The sequence below is a fragment of the Anthonomus grandis genome, chromosome 18 (assembly GCF_022605725.1).
Source record: "Anthonomus grandis grandis chromosome 18, icAntGran1.3, whole genome shotgun sequence".
NCBI lineage: Eukaryota > Metazoa > Arthropoda > Insecta > Coleoptera > Curculionidae > Anthonomus > Anthonomus grandis.
In genome coordinates, this window is record NC_065563.1 from 12,532,782 (window position 1) to 12,552,321 (window position 19,540).

General features: G+C 30.6%; 2 protein-coding genes and 2 long non-coding RNA genes across 17 annotated transcripts in view; 2 read left to right on the forward strand and 2 right to left on the reverse strand.

The window, feature by feature from the left end:
- LOC126746784 (DNA fragmentation factor subunit beta) overlaps positions 1-19,540 on the reverse strand; it is a 148,153-nt gene that overhangs the window by 59,258 nt on the left and 69,355 nt on the right. For 11 of the 13 annotated variants that reach the window (XM_050455179.1, XM_050455178.1, XM_050455173.1 and 8 more), the window contains 2 exons: positions 11,187-11,402; positions 10,911-11,127 (listed from right to left, as the gene is read on the reverse strand). In XM_050455179.1, coding sequence (XP_050311136.1) covers positions 10,911-11,127; positions 11,187-11,402 — 433 coding nt within the window. Of the gene's footprint in view, positions 1-10,910; positions 11,128-11,186; positions 11,403-15,294; positions 15,757-16,662; positions 17,079-19,540 lie in introns of those variants that run through there. The other 2 variants (XM_050455168.1, XM_050455176.1) reach the window with 2 other exon arrangements.
- LOC126746805 (uncharacterized) lies at positions 1,667-9,314 on the reverse strand. 2 transcript variants are annotated; one of them, XR_007663988.1, is made up of 4 exons: positions 8,490-9,314; positions 5,555-7,108; positions 2,964-5,036; positions 1,667-1,753 (listed from the first exon to the last, which is right to left on the reverse strand). It is a non-coding gene; the product is annotated as an uncharacterized LOC126746805 (long non-coding RNA). The 2 variants fall into 2 exon arrangements; XR_007663987.1 differs by having other exon boundaries at positions 2,964-5,209.
- On the forward strand, positions 1,745-9,722 carry LOC126746803 (uncharacterized). Its single transcript, XR_007663983.1, has 3 exons — positions 1,745-1,842; positions 7,199-8,406; positions 9,443-9,722. It is a non-coding gene; the product is annotated as an uncharacterized LOC126746803 (long non-coding RNA).
- LOC126746788 (thioredoxin domain-containing protein 9) lies at positions 17,483-18,816 on the forward strand. The gene is made up of 2 exons (XM_050455184.1): positions 17,483-18,273; positions 18,503-18,816. Exons 1-2 carry the CDS (start codon positions 17,691-17,693, stop codon positions 18,676-18,678), a joined length of 759 nt encoding a protein of 252 aa, XP_050311141.1. The 5' UTR covers positions 17,483-17,690; the 3' UTR covers positions 18,679-18,816.

A 19,540-nucleotide genomic window follows, 5' to 3' on the forward strand; every position in this document is an offset into this window, starting at 1 on the left:
AAAAAAGTTATGCAAAATTTTCGATCTAAAAAAGTACATGTTAATTGTAAAAAACCGAAATTTCGATTTTTCTCAAAAACTATAATTTTTTAAATTTTAATAATTATGTGCAAGGTGCCCCTTTGCGAGGAGTACTTGGCAGTTTTTAAATGAAAGCTCTATCTTTAATAACAAAAAAGTTATGCAAAATTTTCGATCTAAAAAAGTACATGTTAATTGTAAAAAACCGAAATTTCGATTTTTTTCAAAAACTACAATTTTTTTAGTTTTTGATTAATACGTACAAGGTGCCCCTTTGCGAGGAGTACTTGACAGTTTTTAAATGAAAGCTCTATCTTTAATAACAAAAAAGTTATGCAAAATTTTCGATCTAAAAAAGTACATGTTAATTGTAAAAAACCGAAATTTCGATTTTTTTCAAAAACTACAATTTTTTTAGTTTTTGATTAATACGTACAAGGTGCCCCTTTGCGAGGAGTACTTGACAGTTTTTAAATGAAAGCTCTATCTTTAATAACAAAAAAGTTATGCAAAATTTTCGATCTAAAAAAGTACATGTTAATTGTAAAAAACCGAAATTTCGATTTTTTTCAAAAACTACAATTTTTTTAGTTTTTGATTAATACGTACAAGGTGCCCCTTTGCGAGGAGTACTTGACAGTTTTTAAATGAAAGCTCTATCTTTAATAACAAAAAAGTTATGCAAAATTTTCGATCTAAAAAAGTACATGTTAATTGTAAAAAACCGAAATTTCGATTTTTTTCAAAAACTACATTTTTTTTAGTTTTTGATTAATACGTACAAGGTGCCCCTTTGCGAGGAGTACTTGACAGTTTTTAAATGAAAGCTCTATCTTTAATAACAAAAAAGTTATGCAAAATTTTCGATCTAAAAAAGTACATGTTAATTGTAAAAAACCGAAATTTCGATTTTTTTCAAAAACTACATTTTTTTTAGTTTTTGATTATTACGTACAAGGTGCCCCTTTGCGAGGAGTACTTGACAGTTTTTAAATGAACGCTCTATCTTTAATAACAAAAAAGTTATGCAAAATTTTCGATCTAAAAAAGTACATGTTAATTGTAAAAAACCGAAATTTCGATTTTTTTCAAAAACTACATTTTTTTTAGTTTTTGATTAATACGTACAAGGTGCCCCTTTGCGAGGAGTACTTGACAGTTTTTAAATGAAAGCTCTATCTTTAATAACAAAAAAGTTATGCAAAATTTTCGATCTAAAAAAGTACATGTTAATTGTAAAAAACCGAAATTTCGATTTTTTTCAAAAACTACATTTTTTTTAGTTTTTGATTAATACGTACAAGGTGCCCCTTTGCGAGGAGTACTTGACAGTTTTTAAATGAAAGCTCTATCTTTAATAACAAAAAAGTTATGCAAAATTTTCGATCTAAAAAAGTACATGATAATTGTAAAAAATCGAAATTTCGATTTTTCTCAAAAACTATAATTTTTTAAATTTTAATAATTATGTGCAAGGTGCCTCTTTGCGAGGAGTACTTGGCAGTTTTTAAATGAAAGCTCTATCTTTAATAACAAAAAAGTTATGCAAAATTTTCGATCTAAAAAAGTACATGTTAATTGTAAAAAACCGAAATTTCGATTTTTTTCAAAAACTACAATTTTTTTAGTTTTTGATTAATACGTACAAGGTGCCCCTTTGCGAGGAGTACTTGACAGTTTTTAAATGAAAGCTCTATCTTTAATAACAAAAAAGTTATGCAAAATTTTCGATCTAAAAAAGTACATGATAATTGTAAAAAATCGAAATTTCGATTTTTCTCAAAAACTATAATTTTTTAAATTTTAATAATTATGTGCAAGGTGCCTCTTTGCGAGGAGTACTTGGCAGTTTTTAAATGAAAGCTCTATCTTTAATAACAAAAAAGTTATGCAAAATTTTCGATCTAAAAAAGTACATGTTAATTGTAAAAAACCGAAATTTCGATTTTTTTCAAAAACTACAATTTTTTTAGTTTTTGATTAATACGTACAAGGTGCCCCTTTGCGAGGAGTACTTGACAGTTTTTAAATGAAAGCTCTATCTTTAATAACAAAAAAGTTATGCAAAATTTTCGATCTAAAAAAGTACATGTTAATTGTAAAAAACCGAAATTTCGATTTTTTTCAAAAACTACAATTTTTTTAGTTTTTGATTATTACGTACAAGGTGCCCCTTTGCGAGGAGTACTTGACAGTTTTTAAATGAACGCTCTATCTTTAATAACAAAAAAGTTATGCAAAATTTTCGATCTAAAAAAGTACATGATAATTGTAAAAAATCGAAATTTCGATTTTTCTCAAAAACTATAATTTTTTAAATTTTAATAATTATGTGCAAGGTGCCCCTTTGCGAGGAGTACTTGGCAGTTTTTAAATGAAAGCTCTATCTTTAATAACAAAAAAGTTATGCAAAATTTTCGATCTAAAAAAGTACATGTTAAATTGTAAAAAACCGAAATTTCGATTTTTTTCAAAAACTACAATTTTTTTAGTTTTTGATTATTACGTACAAGGTGCCCCTTTGCGAGGAGTACTTGACAGTTTTTAAATGAACGCTCTATCTTTAATAACAAAAAAGTTATGCAAAATTTTCGATCTAAAAAAGTACATGTTAATTGTAAAAAACCGAAATTTCGATTTTTTTCAAAAACTACAATTTTTTTAGTTTTTGATTAATACGTACAAGGTGCCCCTTTGCGAGGAGTACTTGACAGTTTTTAAATGAAAGCTCTATCTTTAATAACAAAAAAGTTATGCAAAATTTTTGATCTAAAAAAGTACATGTTAATTGTAAAAAACAGAAATTTCGGTTTTTTTCAAAAACTACAATTTTTTTAGTTTTTGATTATTACGTACAAGGTGTCCCTTTGCAAGGAGTACTTGACAGTTTTTAAATGAACGCTCTATCTTTAATAACAAAAAAGTTATGCAAAATTTTCGACCTAAAAAAGTACATGATAATTGTAAAAAATCGAAATTTCGATTTTTCTCAAAAACTATAATTTTTTAAATTTTAATAATTATGTGCAAGGTGCCCCTTTGCGAGGAGTACTTGGCAGTTTTTAAATGAAAGCTCTATCTTTAATAACAAAAAAGTTATGCAAAATTTTCGATCTAAAAAAGTACATGTTAATTGTAAAAAACCGAAATTTCGATTTTTTTCAAAAACTACAATTTTTTAGTTTTTGATTAATACGTACAAGGTGCCCCTTCGCTAGGAGTACTTGACAGTTTTTAAATGAAAGCTCTATCTTTAATAACAAAAAAGTTATGCAAAATTTTCGATCTAAAAAAGTACATGTTAATTGTAAAAAACCGAAATTTCGATTTTTTTCAAAAACTACAATTTTTTTAGTTTTTGATTAATACGTACAAGGTGCCCCTTTGCGAGGAGTACTTGACAGTTTTTAAATGAAAGCTCTATCTTTAATAACAAAAAAGTTATGCAAAATTTTTGATCTAAAAAAGTACATGTTAATTGTAAAAAACAGAAATTTCGGTTTTTTTCAAAAACTACAATTTTTTTAGTTTTTGATTAATACGTGCAAGGTGCCCCTTTGCGAGGAGTACTTGACAGTTTTTAAATGAAAGCTCTATCTTTAATAACAAAAAAGTTATGCAAAATTTTTGATCTAAAAAAGTACATGTTAATTGTAAAAAACAGAAATTTCGGTTTTTTTCAAAAACTACAATTTTTTTAGTTTTTGATTATTACGTACAAGGTGTCCCTTTGCAAGGAGTACTTGACAGTTTTTAAATGAAAGCTCTATCTTTAATAACAAAAAAGTTATGCAAAATTTTTGATCTAAAAAAGTACATGTTAATTGTAAAAAACAGAAATTTCGGTTTTTTTCAAAAACTACAATTTTTTTAGTTTTTGATTATTACGTACAAGGTGTCCCTTTGCAAGGAGTACTTGACAGTTTTTAAATGAACGCTCTATCTTTAATAACAAAAAAGTTATGCAAAATTTTCGATCTAAAAAAGTACATGTTAATTGTAAAAAATCGAAATTTCGATTTTTCTCAAAAACTATAATTTTTTAAATTTTAATAATTATGTGCAAGGTGCCCCTTTGCGAGGAGTACTTGGCAGTTTTTAAATGAAAGCTCTATCTTTAATAACAAAAAAGTTATGCAAAATTTTCGATCTAAAAAAGTACATGTTAATTGTAAAAAACCGAAATTTCGATTTTTTTCAAAAACTACATTTTTTTTAGTTTTTGATTATTACGTACAAGGTGCCCCTTTGCGAGGAGTACTTGACAGTTTTTAAATGAACGCTCTATCTTTAATAACAAAAAAGTTATGCAAAATTTTCGATCTAAAAAAGTACATGTTAATTGTAAAAAACCGAAATTTCGATTTTTTTCAAAAACTACATTTTTTTTAGTTTTTGATTAATACGTACAAGGTGCCCCTTTGCGAGGAGTACTTGACAGTTTTTAAATGAAAGCTCTATCTTTAATAACAAAAAAGTTATGCAAAATTTTCGATCTAAAAAAGTACATGTTAATTGTAAAAAACCGAAATTTCGATTTTTTTCAAAAACTACAATTTTTTTAGTTTTTGATTATTACGTACAAGGTGCCCCTTTGCGAGGAGTACTTGACAGTTTTTAAATGAACGCTCTATCTTTAATAACAAAAAAGTTATGCAAAATTTTCGATCTAAAAAAGTACATGTTAATTGTAAAAAACCGAAATTTCGATTTTTTTCAAAAACTACAATTTTTTTAGTTTTTGATTATTACGTACAAGGTGCCCCTTTGCGAGGAGTACTTGACAGTTTTTAAATGAAAGCTCTATCTTTAATAACAAAAAAGTTATGCAAAATTTTCGATCTAAAAAAGTACATGTTAATTGTAAAAAACCGAAATTTCGATTTTTTTCAAAAACTACAATTTTTTTAGTTTTTGATTATTACGTACAAGGTGCCCCTTTGCGAGGAGTACTTGACAGTTTTTAAATGAACGCTCTATCTTTAATAACAAAAAAGTTATGCAAAATTTTCGATCTAAAAAAGTACATGTTAATTGTAAAAAACCGAAATTTCGATTTTTTTCAAAAACTACAATTTTTTTAGTTTTTGATTATTACGTACAAGGTGCCCCTTTGCGAGGAGTACTTGACAGTTTTTAAATGAACGCTCTATCTTTAATAACAAAAAAGTTATGCAAAATTTTCGATCTAAAAAAGTACATGTTAATTGTAAAAAACCGAAATTTCGATTTTTCTCAAAAACTATAATTTTTTAAATTTTAATAATTATGTGCAAGGTGCCCCTTTGCGAGGAGTACTTGACAGTTTTTAAATGAAAGCTCTATCTTTAATAACAAAAAAGTTATGCAAAATTTTTGATCTAAAAAAGTACATGTTAATTGTAAAAAACAGAAATTTCGGTTTTTTTCAAAAACTACAATTTTTTTAGTTTTTGATTATTACGTACAAGGTGTCCCTTTGCAAGGAGTACTTGACAGTTTTTAAATGAACGCTCTATCTTTAATAACAAAAAAGTTATGCAAAATTTTCGACCTAAAAAAGTACATGATAATTGTAAAAAATCGAAATTTCGATTTTTCTCAAAAACTATAATTTTTTAAATTTTAATAATTATGTGCAAGGTGCCCCTTTGCGAGGAGTACTTGGCAGTTTTTAAATGAAAGCTCTATCTTTAATAACAAAAAAGTTATGCAAAATTTTCGATCTAAAAAAGTACATGTTAATTGTAAAAAACCGAAATTTCGATTTTTTTCAAAAACTACAATTTTTTAGTTTTTGATTAATACGTACAAGGTGCCCCTTCGCTAGGAGTACTTGACAGTTTTTAAATGAAAGCTCTATCTTTAATAACAAAAAAGTTATGCAAAATTTTCGATCTAAAAAAGTACATGTTAATTGTAAAAAACCGAAATTTCGATTTTTTTCAAAAACTACAATTTTTTTAGTTTTTGATTAATACGTACAAGGTGCCCCTTTGCGAGGAGTACTTGACAGTTTTTAAATGAAAGCTCTATCTTTAATAACAAAAAAGTTATGCAAAATTTTTGATCTAAAAAAGTACATGTTAATTGTAAAAAACAGAAATTTCGGTTTTTTTCAAAAACTACAATTTTTTTAGTTTTTGATTAATACGTGCAAGGTGCCCCTTTGCGAGGAGTACTTGACAGTTTTTAAATGAAAGCTCTATCTTTAATAACAAAAAAGTTATGCAAAATTTTTGATCTAAAAAAGTACATGTTAATTGTAAAAAACAGAAATTTCGGTTTTTTTCAAAAACTACAATTTTTTTAGTTTTTGATTATTACGTACAAGGTGTCCCTTTGCAAGGAGTACTTGACAGTTTTTAAATGAACGCTCTATCTTTAATAACAAAAAAGTTATGCAAAATTTTTGATCTAAAAAAGTACATGTTAATTGTAAAAAACCGAAATTTCGATTTTTTTCAAAAACTACAATTTTTTTAGTTTTTGATTAATACGTACAAGGTGCCCCTTTGCGAGGAGTACTTGACAGTTTTTAAATGAAAGCTCTATCTTTAATAACAAAAAAGTTATGCAAAATTTTTGATCTAAAAAAGTACATGTTAATTGTAAAAAACAGAAATTTCGGTTTTTTTCAAAAACTACAATTTTTTTAGTTTTTGATTATTACGTACAAGGTGTCCCTTTGCAAGGAGTACTTGACAGTTTTTAAATGAACGCTCTATCTTTAATAACAAAAAAGTTATGCAAAATTTTCGATCTAAAAAAGTACATGTTAATTGTAAAAAATCGAAATTTCGATTTTTCTCAAAAACTATAATTTTTTAAATTTTAATAATTATGTGCAAGGTGCCCCTTTGCGAGGAGTACTTGGCAGTTTTTAAATGAAAGCTCTATCTTTAATAACAAAAAAGTTATGCAAAATTTTCGATCTAAAAAAGTACATGTTAATTGTAAAAAACCGAAATTTCGATTTTTTTCAAAAACTACATTTTTTTTAGTTTTTGATTATTACGTACAAGGTGCCCCTTTGCGAGGAGTACTTGACAGTTTTTAAATGAACGCTCTATCTTTAATAACAAAAAAGTTATGCAAAATTTTCGATCTAAAAAAGTACATGTTAATTGTAAAAAACCGAAATTTCGATTTTTTTCAAAAACTACATTTTTTTTAGTTTTTGATTAATACGTACAAGGTGCCCCTTTGCGAGGAGTACTTGACAGTTTTTAAATGAAAGCTCTATCTTTAATAACAAAAAAGTTATGCAAAATTTTCGATCTAAAAAAGTACATGATAATTGTAAAAAATCGAAATTTCGATTTTTCTCAAAAACTATAATTTTTTAAATTTTAATAATTATGTGCAAGGTGCCTCTTTGCGAGGAGTACTTGGCAGTTTTTAAATGAAAGCTCTATCTTTAATAACAAAAAAGTTATGCAAAATTTTCGATCTAAAAAAGTACATGTTAATTGTAAAAAACCGAAATTTCGATTTTTTTCAAAAACTACAATTTTTTTAGTTTTTGATTAATACGTACAAGGTGCCCCTTTGCGAGGAGTACTTGACAGTTTTTAAATGAAAGCTCTATCTTTAATAACAAAAAAGTTATGCAAAATTTTCGATCTAAAAAAGTACATGATAATTGTAAAAAATCGAAATTTCGATTTTTCTCAAAAACTATAATTTTTTAAATTTTAATAATTATGTGCAAGGTGCCCCTTTGCGAGGAGTACTTGGCAGTTTTTAAATGAAAGCTCTATCTTTAATAACAAAAAAGTTATGCAAAATTTTCGATCTAAAAAAGTACATGTTAATTGTAAAAAACCGAAATTTCGATTTTTTTCAAAAACTACAATTTTTTTAGTTTTTGATTATTACGTACAAGGTGCCCCTTTGCGAGGAGTACTTGACAGTTTTTAAATGAACGCTCTATCTTTAATAACAAAAAAGTTATGCAAAATTTTCGATCTAAAAAAGTACATGATAATTGTAAAAAATCGAAATTTCGATTTTTCTCAAAAACTATAATTTTTTAAATTTTAATAATTATGTGCAAGGTGCCCCTTTGCGAGGAGTACTTGGCAGTTTTTAAATGAAAGCTCTATCTTTAATAACAAAAAAGTTATGCAAAATTTTCGATCTAAAAAAGTACATGTTAATTGTAAAAAACCGAAATTTCGATTTTTTTCAAAAACTACAATTTTTTTAGTTTTTGATTATTACGTACAAGGTGCCCCTTTGCGAGGAGTACTTGACAGTTTTTAAATGAACGCTCTATCTTTAATAACAAAAAAGTTATGCAAAATTTTCGATCTAAAAAAGTACATGTTAATTGTAAAAAACCGAAATTTCGATTTTTTTCAAAAACTACAATTTTTTTAGTTTTTGATTATTACGTACAAGGTGTCCCTTTGCAAGGAGTACTTGACAGTTTTTAAATGAACGCTCTATCTTTAATAACAAAAAAGTTATGCAAAATTTTCGACCTAAAAAAGTACATGATAATTGTAAAAAATCGAAATTTCGATTTTTCTCAAAAACTATAATTTTTTAAATTTTAATAATTATGTGCAAGGTGCCCCTTTGCGAGGAGTACTTGGCAGTTTTTAAATGAAAGCTCTATCTTTAATAACAAAAAAGTTATGCAAAATTTTCGATCTAAAAAAGTACATGTTAATTGTAAAAAACCGAAATTTCGATTTTTTTCAAAAACTACAATTTTTTAGTTTTTGATTAATACGTACAAGGTGCCCCTTCGCTAGGAGTACTTGACAGTTTTTAAATGAAAGCTCTATCTTTAATAACAAAAAAGTTATGCAAAATTTTCGATCTAAAAAAGTACATGTTAATTGTAAAAAACCGAAATTTCGATTTTTTTCAAAAACTACAATTTTTTTAGTTTTTGATTAATACGTACAAGGTGCCCCTTTGCGAGGAGTACTTGACAGTTTTTAAATGAAAGCTCTATCTTTAATAACAAAAAAGTTATGCAAAATTTTTGATCTAAAAAAGTACATGTTAATTGTAAAAAACAGAAATTTCGGTTTTTTTCAAAAACTACAATTTTTTTAGTTTTTGATTAATACGTGCAAGGTGCCCCTTTGCGAGGAGTACTTGACAGTTTTTAAATGAAAGCTCTATCTTTAATAACAAAAAAGTTATGCAAAATTTTTGATCTAAAAAAGTACATGTTAATTGTAAAAAACAGAAATTTCGGTTTTTTTCAAAAACTACAATTTTTTTAGTTTTTGATTATTACGTACAAGGTGTCCCTTTGCAAGGAGTACTTGACAGTTTTTAAATGAACGCTCTATCTTTAATAACAAAAAAGTTATGCAAAATTTTCGATCTAAAAAAGTACATGTTAATTGTAAAAAACCGAAATTTCGATTTTTTTCAAAAACTAGAATTTTTTTAGTTTTTGATTATTACGTACAAGGTGCCCCTTTGCGAGGAGTACTTGACAGTTTTTAAATGAACGCTCTATCTTTAATAACAAAAAAGTTATGCAAAATTTTCGATCTAAAAAAGTACATGTTAATTGTAAAAAACCGAAATTTCGATTTTTTTCAAAAACTACAATTTTTTTAGTTTTTGATTATTACGTACAAGGTGCCCCTTTGCGAGGAGTACTTGACAGTTTTTAAATGAACGCTCTATCTTTAATAACAAAAAAGTTATGCAAAATTTTCGATCTAAAAAAGTACATGTTAATTGTAAAAAATCGAAATTTCGAAACACCGCTTTTTTGACAATTTAACTTTTTTTAGATTAAGCGGTCAATAATGTAACTTTCTTGCCTCTTGAGCCTTACTCGTATCCAGCTTTGTTTCAAGGAAAAAAATCAAAATCTGTCCCTAATAAAACAAATAATAAATTCGCATCGATTATTGAGATTCATTTAATTTCTTTTCAAAAAATTTAACTTAGCCTAAGTAACAGATACACACAAAAGCAGATTTTCGTAATAAAAAAATTATAATTTTTTTTTATTTGTGTATCTAGAAAACGAAACAAGTAGGACATAGGTTTTAATGAAAAAGAACTTCTTAGTTTTGGCTGGTAAATACTCCCTTGAAACCTTTGCACTCAATTTTGAATCATCCTGTATACGGTATTAAAATACTTGAAATCTTGTATTTTTATTTTCATGATTAAATAATATATTTTTGTTTTATTAATCATGTTTTTATTTTTATACCTGTAATTTAAATAAACACTATTACTGAAGAAATATTTTTTTTTATACGATATAATATGTGTGTATCAATCAATATTACCTTTTTTAAATTATTTTAAGTAAAAAAAGTTCTTTAATGATACAAAGGTTTTTTTTTATTTCTCTTGATTTCAAAAGCTAAATTTGCAAGTTATCTTCTATACATATTTGCTCAATTTAGGAAACTACATTAAATTGCCAGTCAGCTGGTGTGTTCTCTTGGTTAAAATGGATTTTGTATATAGGAAATTTGTCTCTTTTTGTGTAATTCTTTTTAAAATATAAAAAAAAATACACAAAAAGATTACATTTCCTTGTCTTTGTAGCATAGAATAATGTATTGATAACAATCTGTTTAAATCAAGTATAGTAGTTTTCTCAAGTTGGGCCCGTCTTAGAATTCGAATTTCCCGCGTTTTATTCGCGCCGGATTTGCCAAACGCCTTCTTTTAAATATGATTGGTTGTAAGACGGGTTACCCATAATTATGGCCCACAAATGTCAAAATTAGTTCGAATTATTGCACCTGCAGTAGCCAGAGGGCCAACATTTTTTCACATTAACAAGGCTTCTATAACACTTCTCTATATTTGTGTTCTAACGATTACCGCTAGAAAACGCGACATTCGTTGAATGTTCCGGGATTCCCGGACCATTCAGCGGTGAATGAACGTAATTTAGGACGTACCCTCGAACCACTCGGGATGTTCCTCGCGACTGCTCAGCGCCACCTTGTCGGAGTCGATGCCCTTGAGCACCTCCGCCAACTTGAAAACTTTCGTTTTCATTTTCTCGGTGAAAAACTCCTGCACTTTCTCGCCGGCGCTCAGATACTCCTCGTTCACCTCCCGGATCGTTTTGTAGAGGAGTTCCGCGTCCGTTTCCGCCCTTTCGCCCCGCTTAACCTAGACAAAAAGTAGAAGAAAGAAAAATAAATAAAAAGTGACGACAAAACAAGACCCACCCAAATCAACAGGGTCTGCGGGGGTAACGTTTGAAAGTACTCGTCGCTCTCCACCAGGGTGCCATCGGGGGTCTGAAAGTTTATGTCCGCGTGGGGCAACTTGAACTTATCGATCGTTTTCTTCTTAAGGTCCTCGAGGCTCTTCACGGCGATCCCGACTCTCGTTTTACGTGCCGCGTCCGTCACTTTGTAGCCTTTTGCGGTCGTCATTGTCATCTGAGTACCATAAAAAAAACAAACAATATTTAAGTCATTTATTTGACGGCACTGTTATGCCGAGAAATATACACAGGATGTCCCCCTTTCAAATGGTCAAAAATGCTAATGAGTCTAGTCTAGAGTATACAGTGTGTATGTTCAGTATGCATTTTTCAATATCTTTCCTAAAGATTCTAAAAGAATTTCTAATTTCTTCAATGGAAATTGAATTACAAGCATCTCTAATTCAGACAGAGGACCTTTTTCAATGGACTTTTATCTAACTTGGTCAAGGTAAAGCATGGCGTTCCCCATGGATCAATACTGGAACCTTTTCTGTTCCTTATCTACACACAACCGCAATGTCTAGGGATAATTTAGAATTTTCTTAATTTTTTTTTTAATTTGTTAAAATTTTATTTACTTGCTATAAATATAAAAATATCTAGACTTTATCCTTATTTTAGACTGCTTAAACCACACTGTACATTTTTCTACTTAATTTATTTATCTCAAATAAATAAACAAATACACATATCGTTATTTATTGTCTTGAATTCTTTTACCAAAAAAAAGTGTTTGCGTTTTTTTGGAAAAAAGTTTGTTCATAGAGCTCAGTATAGTTCTTGCTAACCATGCAGCGCAGACATTTAACGAGAGAAGAAATGATACGAGCGGTGGGCCTTTTAGATGGTGATATGACGCAAGCACAGGTTGCAGTGAACATGGGCACTACTCAAAGCGTAATTTCACGCTTATATGCACGGTATCGAGAAGAAGGCGATGTGGCGGAAAGGCATAGAGGTCGCTTACGTATTACAACCCCTCTACAGGACCGCTTTTTACACTTAAATGCTCGAAGACGCCCCACTGTAACAGCACCAGAATTGCAAATCATGCTACAGCAAGTGCATAACGTTGAGGTTTCAGCCGATACTGTACGCCGACGTTTGCATGAAAACAACCTACGTAGTCGTCGGCCTTTAAGGGTGCAACCGTTGTCCTGGGGTAATCGAGGAGTACGACTTTTGTGGGCGGAAGAACATTTGTTGTGGCAAAATGAAAGTTGGGCAAATGTGCTGTTCACTGATGAGTCTCGGTTTGGAATTTACCCCGACTCAAGAAGAGTTCGCATGTGGAGAGAGCCTGGAAACGCAAACCGCCTGTGCAATGTCCAGGAAGTGCATTCTTTTCGTGGCGGAACCATCATGGTTTGGGGAGGCATTAGTATTGGAGGAAGAACAGACCTCATTTTATTAGAAAACTTTTTAACTGGCAGATTATACGTGGATCAGATACTGGCACCTGTTGTTATTCCGTATGCAGCAGCAATTGGTCAAACCTTTGTTTACATGCACGACAATGCCAGACCACACACTTCAAGGGTTGCTAGAGAGTTTCTAGAAATGAATAATATCGATGTCTTACCATGGCCACCTCAATCCCCGGACCTAAACCCCATTGAACACATGTGGGATATGCTTCAAAGAAGAGTTCTTCGTATGGAAAGACCAAGAGACAATAGAAGAACTTTGTTTCTGACACTTCAAGAAGCCTGGAATGAGATACCCCAAGATGATATTGATCATTTAATTCTAAGCATGCCCAGACGATGTCAAGCAGTTGTGAACAGTCGTGGAGGTCATACAAGTTATTGAATATTGTTTTTGTTTATTTTTTGTTAATTTAAAATTAAGAATTAAATTTTTGTAAAACCTAGTTTCTCAACAACTTTAATTTTTTTGCATTTTTTTAGAAAAAATATAAATTATTTAAAATTTTTTGGGTTTTTTTATTACCTTATAAACTACTCTTAAACTTGCAAATAAATTTAAAAAAAAAAGATCATATTAAAAAATATATATACAAATTTATTCAAAATATCCCTAGACATTGCGGTTGTGTGTATATCAATGAGCTTCATAGGGTGGCTCACGGTTTTAAAATGGTGTTTTGCTAATGACACAACCGTAGCCAGGAATGGAAAGAGTCTTGAGAGCCCGTTAGTGGCTCTGACTGGTTTGTCGCAGACAGACTATCATTGAAGAGGTGCATGTTGATAAAACGGCTATATAAAACTCTCTAGAAACTTAGTAAAAATTCTTCCTCGTCATATCATGCTATATTCCAATCAATAGCGAATTATGCTATATGAATTATATTAAAACTGCAGGGCAAAGTGGTTCAGTTTGCTGATGATACCACCATTTTATGGAATCATAGAGATTCTGATAATGTTAGAGCCCAGGTTTTTAAGGATCTTAAGATTTTATCGGAGTGGTGTGCTGCAAACAGGCTTGTATTTAATGTGGGCAAAACCTTTATTATGGGATTTAAGTGTGACGTTCAGGGCCTTATGTTTAGTAAAAACTCCCCCTTGCAAAACAAAGAAAGCTGTAAGTTCCTTGGTATTACCATTGATGGTCGCCTTCGCTTCGAAGATCATATCCTAAATCTTGCATCAAAATTATCCTCTGGATGCTTTGCAGTAAGAATGGCGGGGCATGAGCTGGGAGGGGTAGTTGCACGTTCAGTGTACTTTTCTCTTATTGAGTCCCACCTTCGTTATGGCTTGCCTTTTTCGGGTTTAAGCAACAAGGGATTATTAAACATAATTTTTGTGATTCAAAAAAGGCAGTTAGATACCTATGTTCCGCTGGGTTAAGAGATTCTTGTAAACCTCTCTTTATATCTCAAAAAATCCTAACTCTTTTTTCTCTTTTTATCTTAGAAACAGCTACTCTTATTCATAAATGTCCTAAACCTCCCTCTAACACTGGTCATATGACTCGCCAGGTTAACGATTTTCCCTTACCAATCCCTACATCCTCCCTCACCAAGAACTCACTTATATACCTTAGCAAAAAGATTTACAACCATGTTCCTTTATGTATCAGACAAATTTTAGAAGTTAAGAGATTCAAAAAGGAATTAAAATCACTTTTATTATCCAGGGCATATTATAGCCTTGACGATTTTTTTAATGATACCTTTTAACCTGTGCTCTGACATCATTTTAGTGTTTTAGTTTTGTTTCCTGTTAAATAATGTAATTTACTTCTTCTAAATTCTGTTTTATTGACAACTTTACTTATTTTTTAATGAAATTTATCAAAAAGATGCTTTTTTTTCTCAATCTGTTTTGTTATGATTAATTTTGGTAATGTGTGTAAATTTTATGGTAAAGTGTTTTAGAAGTTATGTTTGTTTGAAATTTAAAGTGAATTTGGAATTTTTTAGTTTTTAGGATGCTTGTACACAAGATTTTGTTGTCTTACGTAATATAGCACATTTTCTTTCTTTCTTTCTTTCTTTCTTTCTTTCTATACTAACATGGGTATCACTCATGCCATCATATTTTCATTTATTTGAATTTGGGGAAGAAGACAAAAAATCACAAATAATTGCTACATGGTGGTAATTGTTTCTGTTTGGGAATAAAGGGTCTGACATTTTATGGTATTCTATACATTACAATTAAAAATAAGATCTATAAAAGTATTTAGATTTATCTAAAACTTGGAATGTTCAGCCTAACACAATTTCAAGATCAATCCTACCTAAGACTGCAATGCTACTGTTTCCTTCGGAAAGTAGGGTTCTGATTGAAAAAATTTGATCAGTTGACTTATATCCGATATATTGTATAAATTTAATTTGACTCAACTTTCTAGAATATTTTAGTAAAAAACTCATCCGCTTACTTCTTGCTGTTCTAGGATATATTTTATTAGTATTTAAGATGTTCGTTTTTTGGCATTATATTATATGGTTAATTGAGTAAAGTAATAACCAGAAGGCTCAACTTCACCAATTGTACATATGTATATGTATTTTTGCATCATGTCTATATAGAAATACTTGAATAAAGACAGAAGTTAATTCACACTTAAATAACATAAAAGCCTACCTCTCTTTGACCCTTAATAAACCACACTAGGAGGAACCGTTTGTTGGTAAAAACCGTCGCGTCGCTTTAGGTAGGAACGCTCGTTGCAAACTGAACAAGGGAATCAACAAGGAAACGTATTTAAACCCTCTCTCCCGGTGCGGTGGGGGAGGGAAAAACGGCGAATCAATTGGGCCAATGCCAATGCCACACTGATGGAGCTTCCCTTTCTCCCTCCTTTGGTGTGGTGGTCCAGGTCGGGATGTGCAGGAAGGCGCAGTCGTCGCGTGGGGAAAATCCATAAAATATGCAGTGGAGTAAGGTGAGAGGGAATCATCGTTTTATCGAGGGTGGGGGATCAATATATTGGGGATGTAAAGCCTTGATTAGAAGTGTTTCATTTATTTCGAAACAGGAACTAAGCAAATCTGTTGCGATTAAAAATTTAATTTTAGCAAACTTACTAGCAATCTAGTTTATAGAAAATAGAAGATATATCACACTAAAATAATAATAAATTCAAAAAGAACCATAATAGCCAAAAGAACTACATATCAATGTAATTTAATATGTACTACTTTGTTGCTAGTATACATGAAATTGTAGCTGGCATGCCAAAATATTGGATTTTGTGATGATGTTGGATATTGGAACAATCACTCGCAAGTGGTAAATTCCCATAGGCTTGGAAGGAGTCGACTGTGATACCTGCCTAAAAAATACCAAAAACATACTTGGCAAATGAATTTAGGCCATATTGATATATTGTCGAAGCTTACGAAAAGGTGTTAGAACTTGCAGTCAAAAACTGAATACATAATCACTGTCTTAATAATAATATATTATCAACCAATCCATCATTAGAATCTGTGATATTTGAGAAGAATCGATAAAGGTAACTTTGTGTTAGCGGTTTTTTAATATCTAAAATGAGCCTTCGAAACTGTTGATAGGGACATATTATTAGAAAAACATGAGCGAATAGGCATCACCAACACAGATTTATAATGGTATTTAAATAATAGAGAGCAAAAAGTAAAATTTGCCAATTCATTATCAGGCCCATTGGGGGTGAAATATGGCGTACCACAAGGCGCTGTTCTAGGTGCTCTTTTATTCTTATTATATATAAATGATATTGCTCATGTCAATGGGTGTGAAATAGCATTATTTGCTGACGATATATTAATAAAAATTTAAATAACAACACTGGTTATGCCCAAAATGCAAAAAGAATCATATGGAGTATCCTATATAAGCTCCCTCTTACATCCTATAAGCTACGATAACAGGACGTAAAAATCTATGTTAATATGGTATTGTAGTAACTAAATAGACGTCTAAAGTAAATAAATTAATGGGAAATTATGAAAAAGTGTGTTTATTTACCTTTTTAGATAAAATATCCGCCTTTATAGTGCAAAAAAACAATAACAATAAAAACACGGGACAATGACATAAACAAAACTGACGAGAATGACAAGTGACAGTACTGACAGATCAAACCAACCCCCAGCGTTGCCACGATTAACTTTTCATCGTCTTGATAAAAAAATTTTAGGGTATTTCCTTGGGTCTGGGCACAAACAAAAACACATGCGTTTTACCATAATTCGCGTTTCGATAATACCCATCATTAGCGGTTGCGTGTAAACGGGGTAAATGTCTTTTTATTTAGGAACGTTGACGTTTGTAATTAATTGTCAAAATATTGACACTTCGCACACATAACCTATTCAGGAGAAACAAACTAATCGCTACAGCGTTGTCGGATTGTCAAGCTATTCATGACATAAAGTAGAGATTCCTTCAACAATAGAGTATTTTTATATTATATTTTATATATGAAAATGTTTCTATTAGTAATAGGGAGATTGAACAATAGGAAATTCACTTCAAAGAAATGCCAAACGAAAACCAGAATTTATCATTAGCTGCCGACTTTTACCTAAATTTTATGGACTTTCGTCAAGTATGGCAACACTGCTGAAGCTCCTAGAGTCTTCGCATACCAATGTCTTGAAAATGACGTTATTTAGTAAGAAGTTTTTTAGTACAAATTATGGTTTTTAGTACAAATTATGGTTCTATAGGCCGTACCCTTTCTATTAGACAAAAAATCTTGGCATATTATTCAAAAGAAAACTGCTAAAAATGGCAACGTCGCCCAATTGTCAATGTCACGAAGTGTCTTTATGCATTCGATAAAAATCCGTCTTTTGTATAGCACTCCCTAATAACAATTATTCAGAAGTAAAAAAGATTAACACCCGTTGAAGTTTTTTATAAGAATTTCCCTATTTTAAACTGAAAAGGTAAATCAAAGGCACCACAATAAACCCCACATAAGAAACAATTAAAACCGAAGTGAAAACAGCACTACCTAGTGAATATTTTTAACCACAGAACCCGTCAAAATGAATCCAGTAGAAGATCAACTGCTTCAAGTGACAAAAGCCATCGAAAAACAAGTAGACTCGGCCCTGGAACAAATAGAAAACCTGGACGTTAACGACCTGGAGGATCTACGAAAAAAAAGGGTGAAAGAACTTCAGAAATTGGAAGAAAAGAAACGGGAGTGGCTCAGTAACGGACACGGAGCCTACGAGGAGCTACCCGAAGAAAAATGCTTCTTCGACCTGATCAAGAAGTCCGAGAATATCGTTTTACACTTTTACACCAACTCTTCGGAGAGGTGTCAGATCATGGATAAGCACCTGAAGTTACTGGCCCCGAAGCACATCGAGACCCGTTTCGTGAAACTGAACGCGGAAAAGTGTCCCTTTTTAACAGAAAAACTGAAAATAAAAGTGATTCCTAGTGTGGTTCTAATCCAAAACACCATAATGGTCGATAAGATTATCGGGTTCACCCAGTTGGGGAACAGGGACGACTTTACCACCGAGGTGCTCGAGTGGCGACTCGCTCAGAACGGGATTATCAATTATGAGGGTGATTTGAGCACCCCGCCTGACCAACAAGTTACCAAGAAGAGTAGAAGTAAGTGTAAATCATGATTTATTTATAGGTTAAAATTTTGTTTAACCGAGTACTGGTAATTTGTTTTTTGTTATCAAATTTTGTATTAAAGTTATTTTTTCAATAATATCATAAAAAACAACTGCCGCTGCTTCGCCTTCATTAAGTTCTAAGTAGAGTCTTTCCAACAAGTGAAATACAAGTAATATAAGTGAAATAGAGTTTTACTGTAGGATTTATGTTTCTGTAGGTTATGGTAAGAAAATAAGAGATAGCGCTTATAACCGAGATGACGAAGATCTAGATATAGAAGAGGACGGATTGAGGAGTGACAATTCCAAGTCCACATTTGCGGCCCTCAATATGCCCACACAGAGTAATGAGTTAACGGCAGAAGAGTTGGCCGAGTTAGAGGCACTCGATTGATCAAAAATTCACCTTAAATAATGTCAAATTTATTTATTAACACACAATTAATACATAACAATATATTATAATATAATAGATATTGTTCTTTTTTTTTATACATTTATATTTAATATACTTACTTACTGTTGAATGTGACACTGTGTTGTACTTTTTAAATTTCCTGTTCGTTTTGTTGGTAATCAGGGTTGCCTCTATTACTGACTGTTATAAAAATAAAAGCATAGAAAAGAGCCGATGAAAGCTTTAGCACCTCAGAAGATCATCATTGGTTACCTATAGTATACTAGTCACTTATAATAATAAATATTGGTTCAGTGTCTCAGATTCCACTGATGGACCACTCGATTATGTGGAGTATCAATGTTAAATTTTGATGCAAAACCTTAAAATCTACAAATCTCTAAAATTTATTTGAAAGTGGCTTTATTCTTAGACATGGTTTTCAAAAAGTTAGATTACAAAATTTCCAATGCATGGATTTTGATGATTTTTTCAATAGAAGTTGAAGAACATTCCAAAGAATCTTTTAAGGCAAAAATCAAGCCGATCTGAACACTAGAAGTGGAGTTATGAGTCAAGTTACCTGAAAGTGGGTATATTCTTAGACATGATTTTCAAAAAGTTAGATTAAAAAATGTCCAATGCATGGATTTTGAGGATTTTTTCAATAGAACTTGAAGAACATTCCAAAGAATCTTTTAAGGCAAAAATCAAGCCAATCTGAACACTAGAAGTAAAGTTATGAGTCAAGTTACCTGAAAGTGGGTATATTCTTAGACATGATTTTCAAAAAGTTAGATTAAAAAATGTCCAATGCATGGATTTTGATGATTTTTTCAATAGAACTTGAAGAACATTC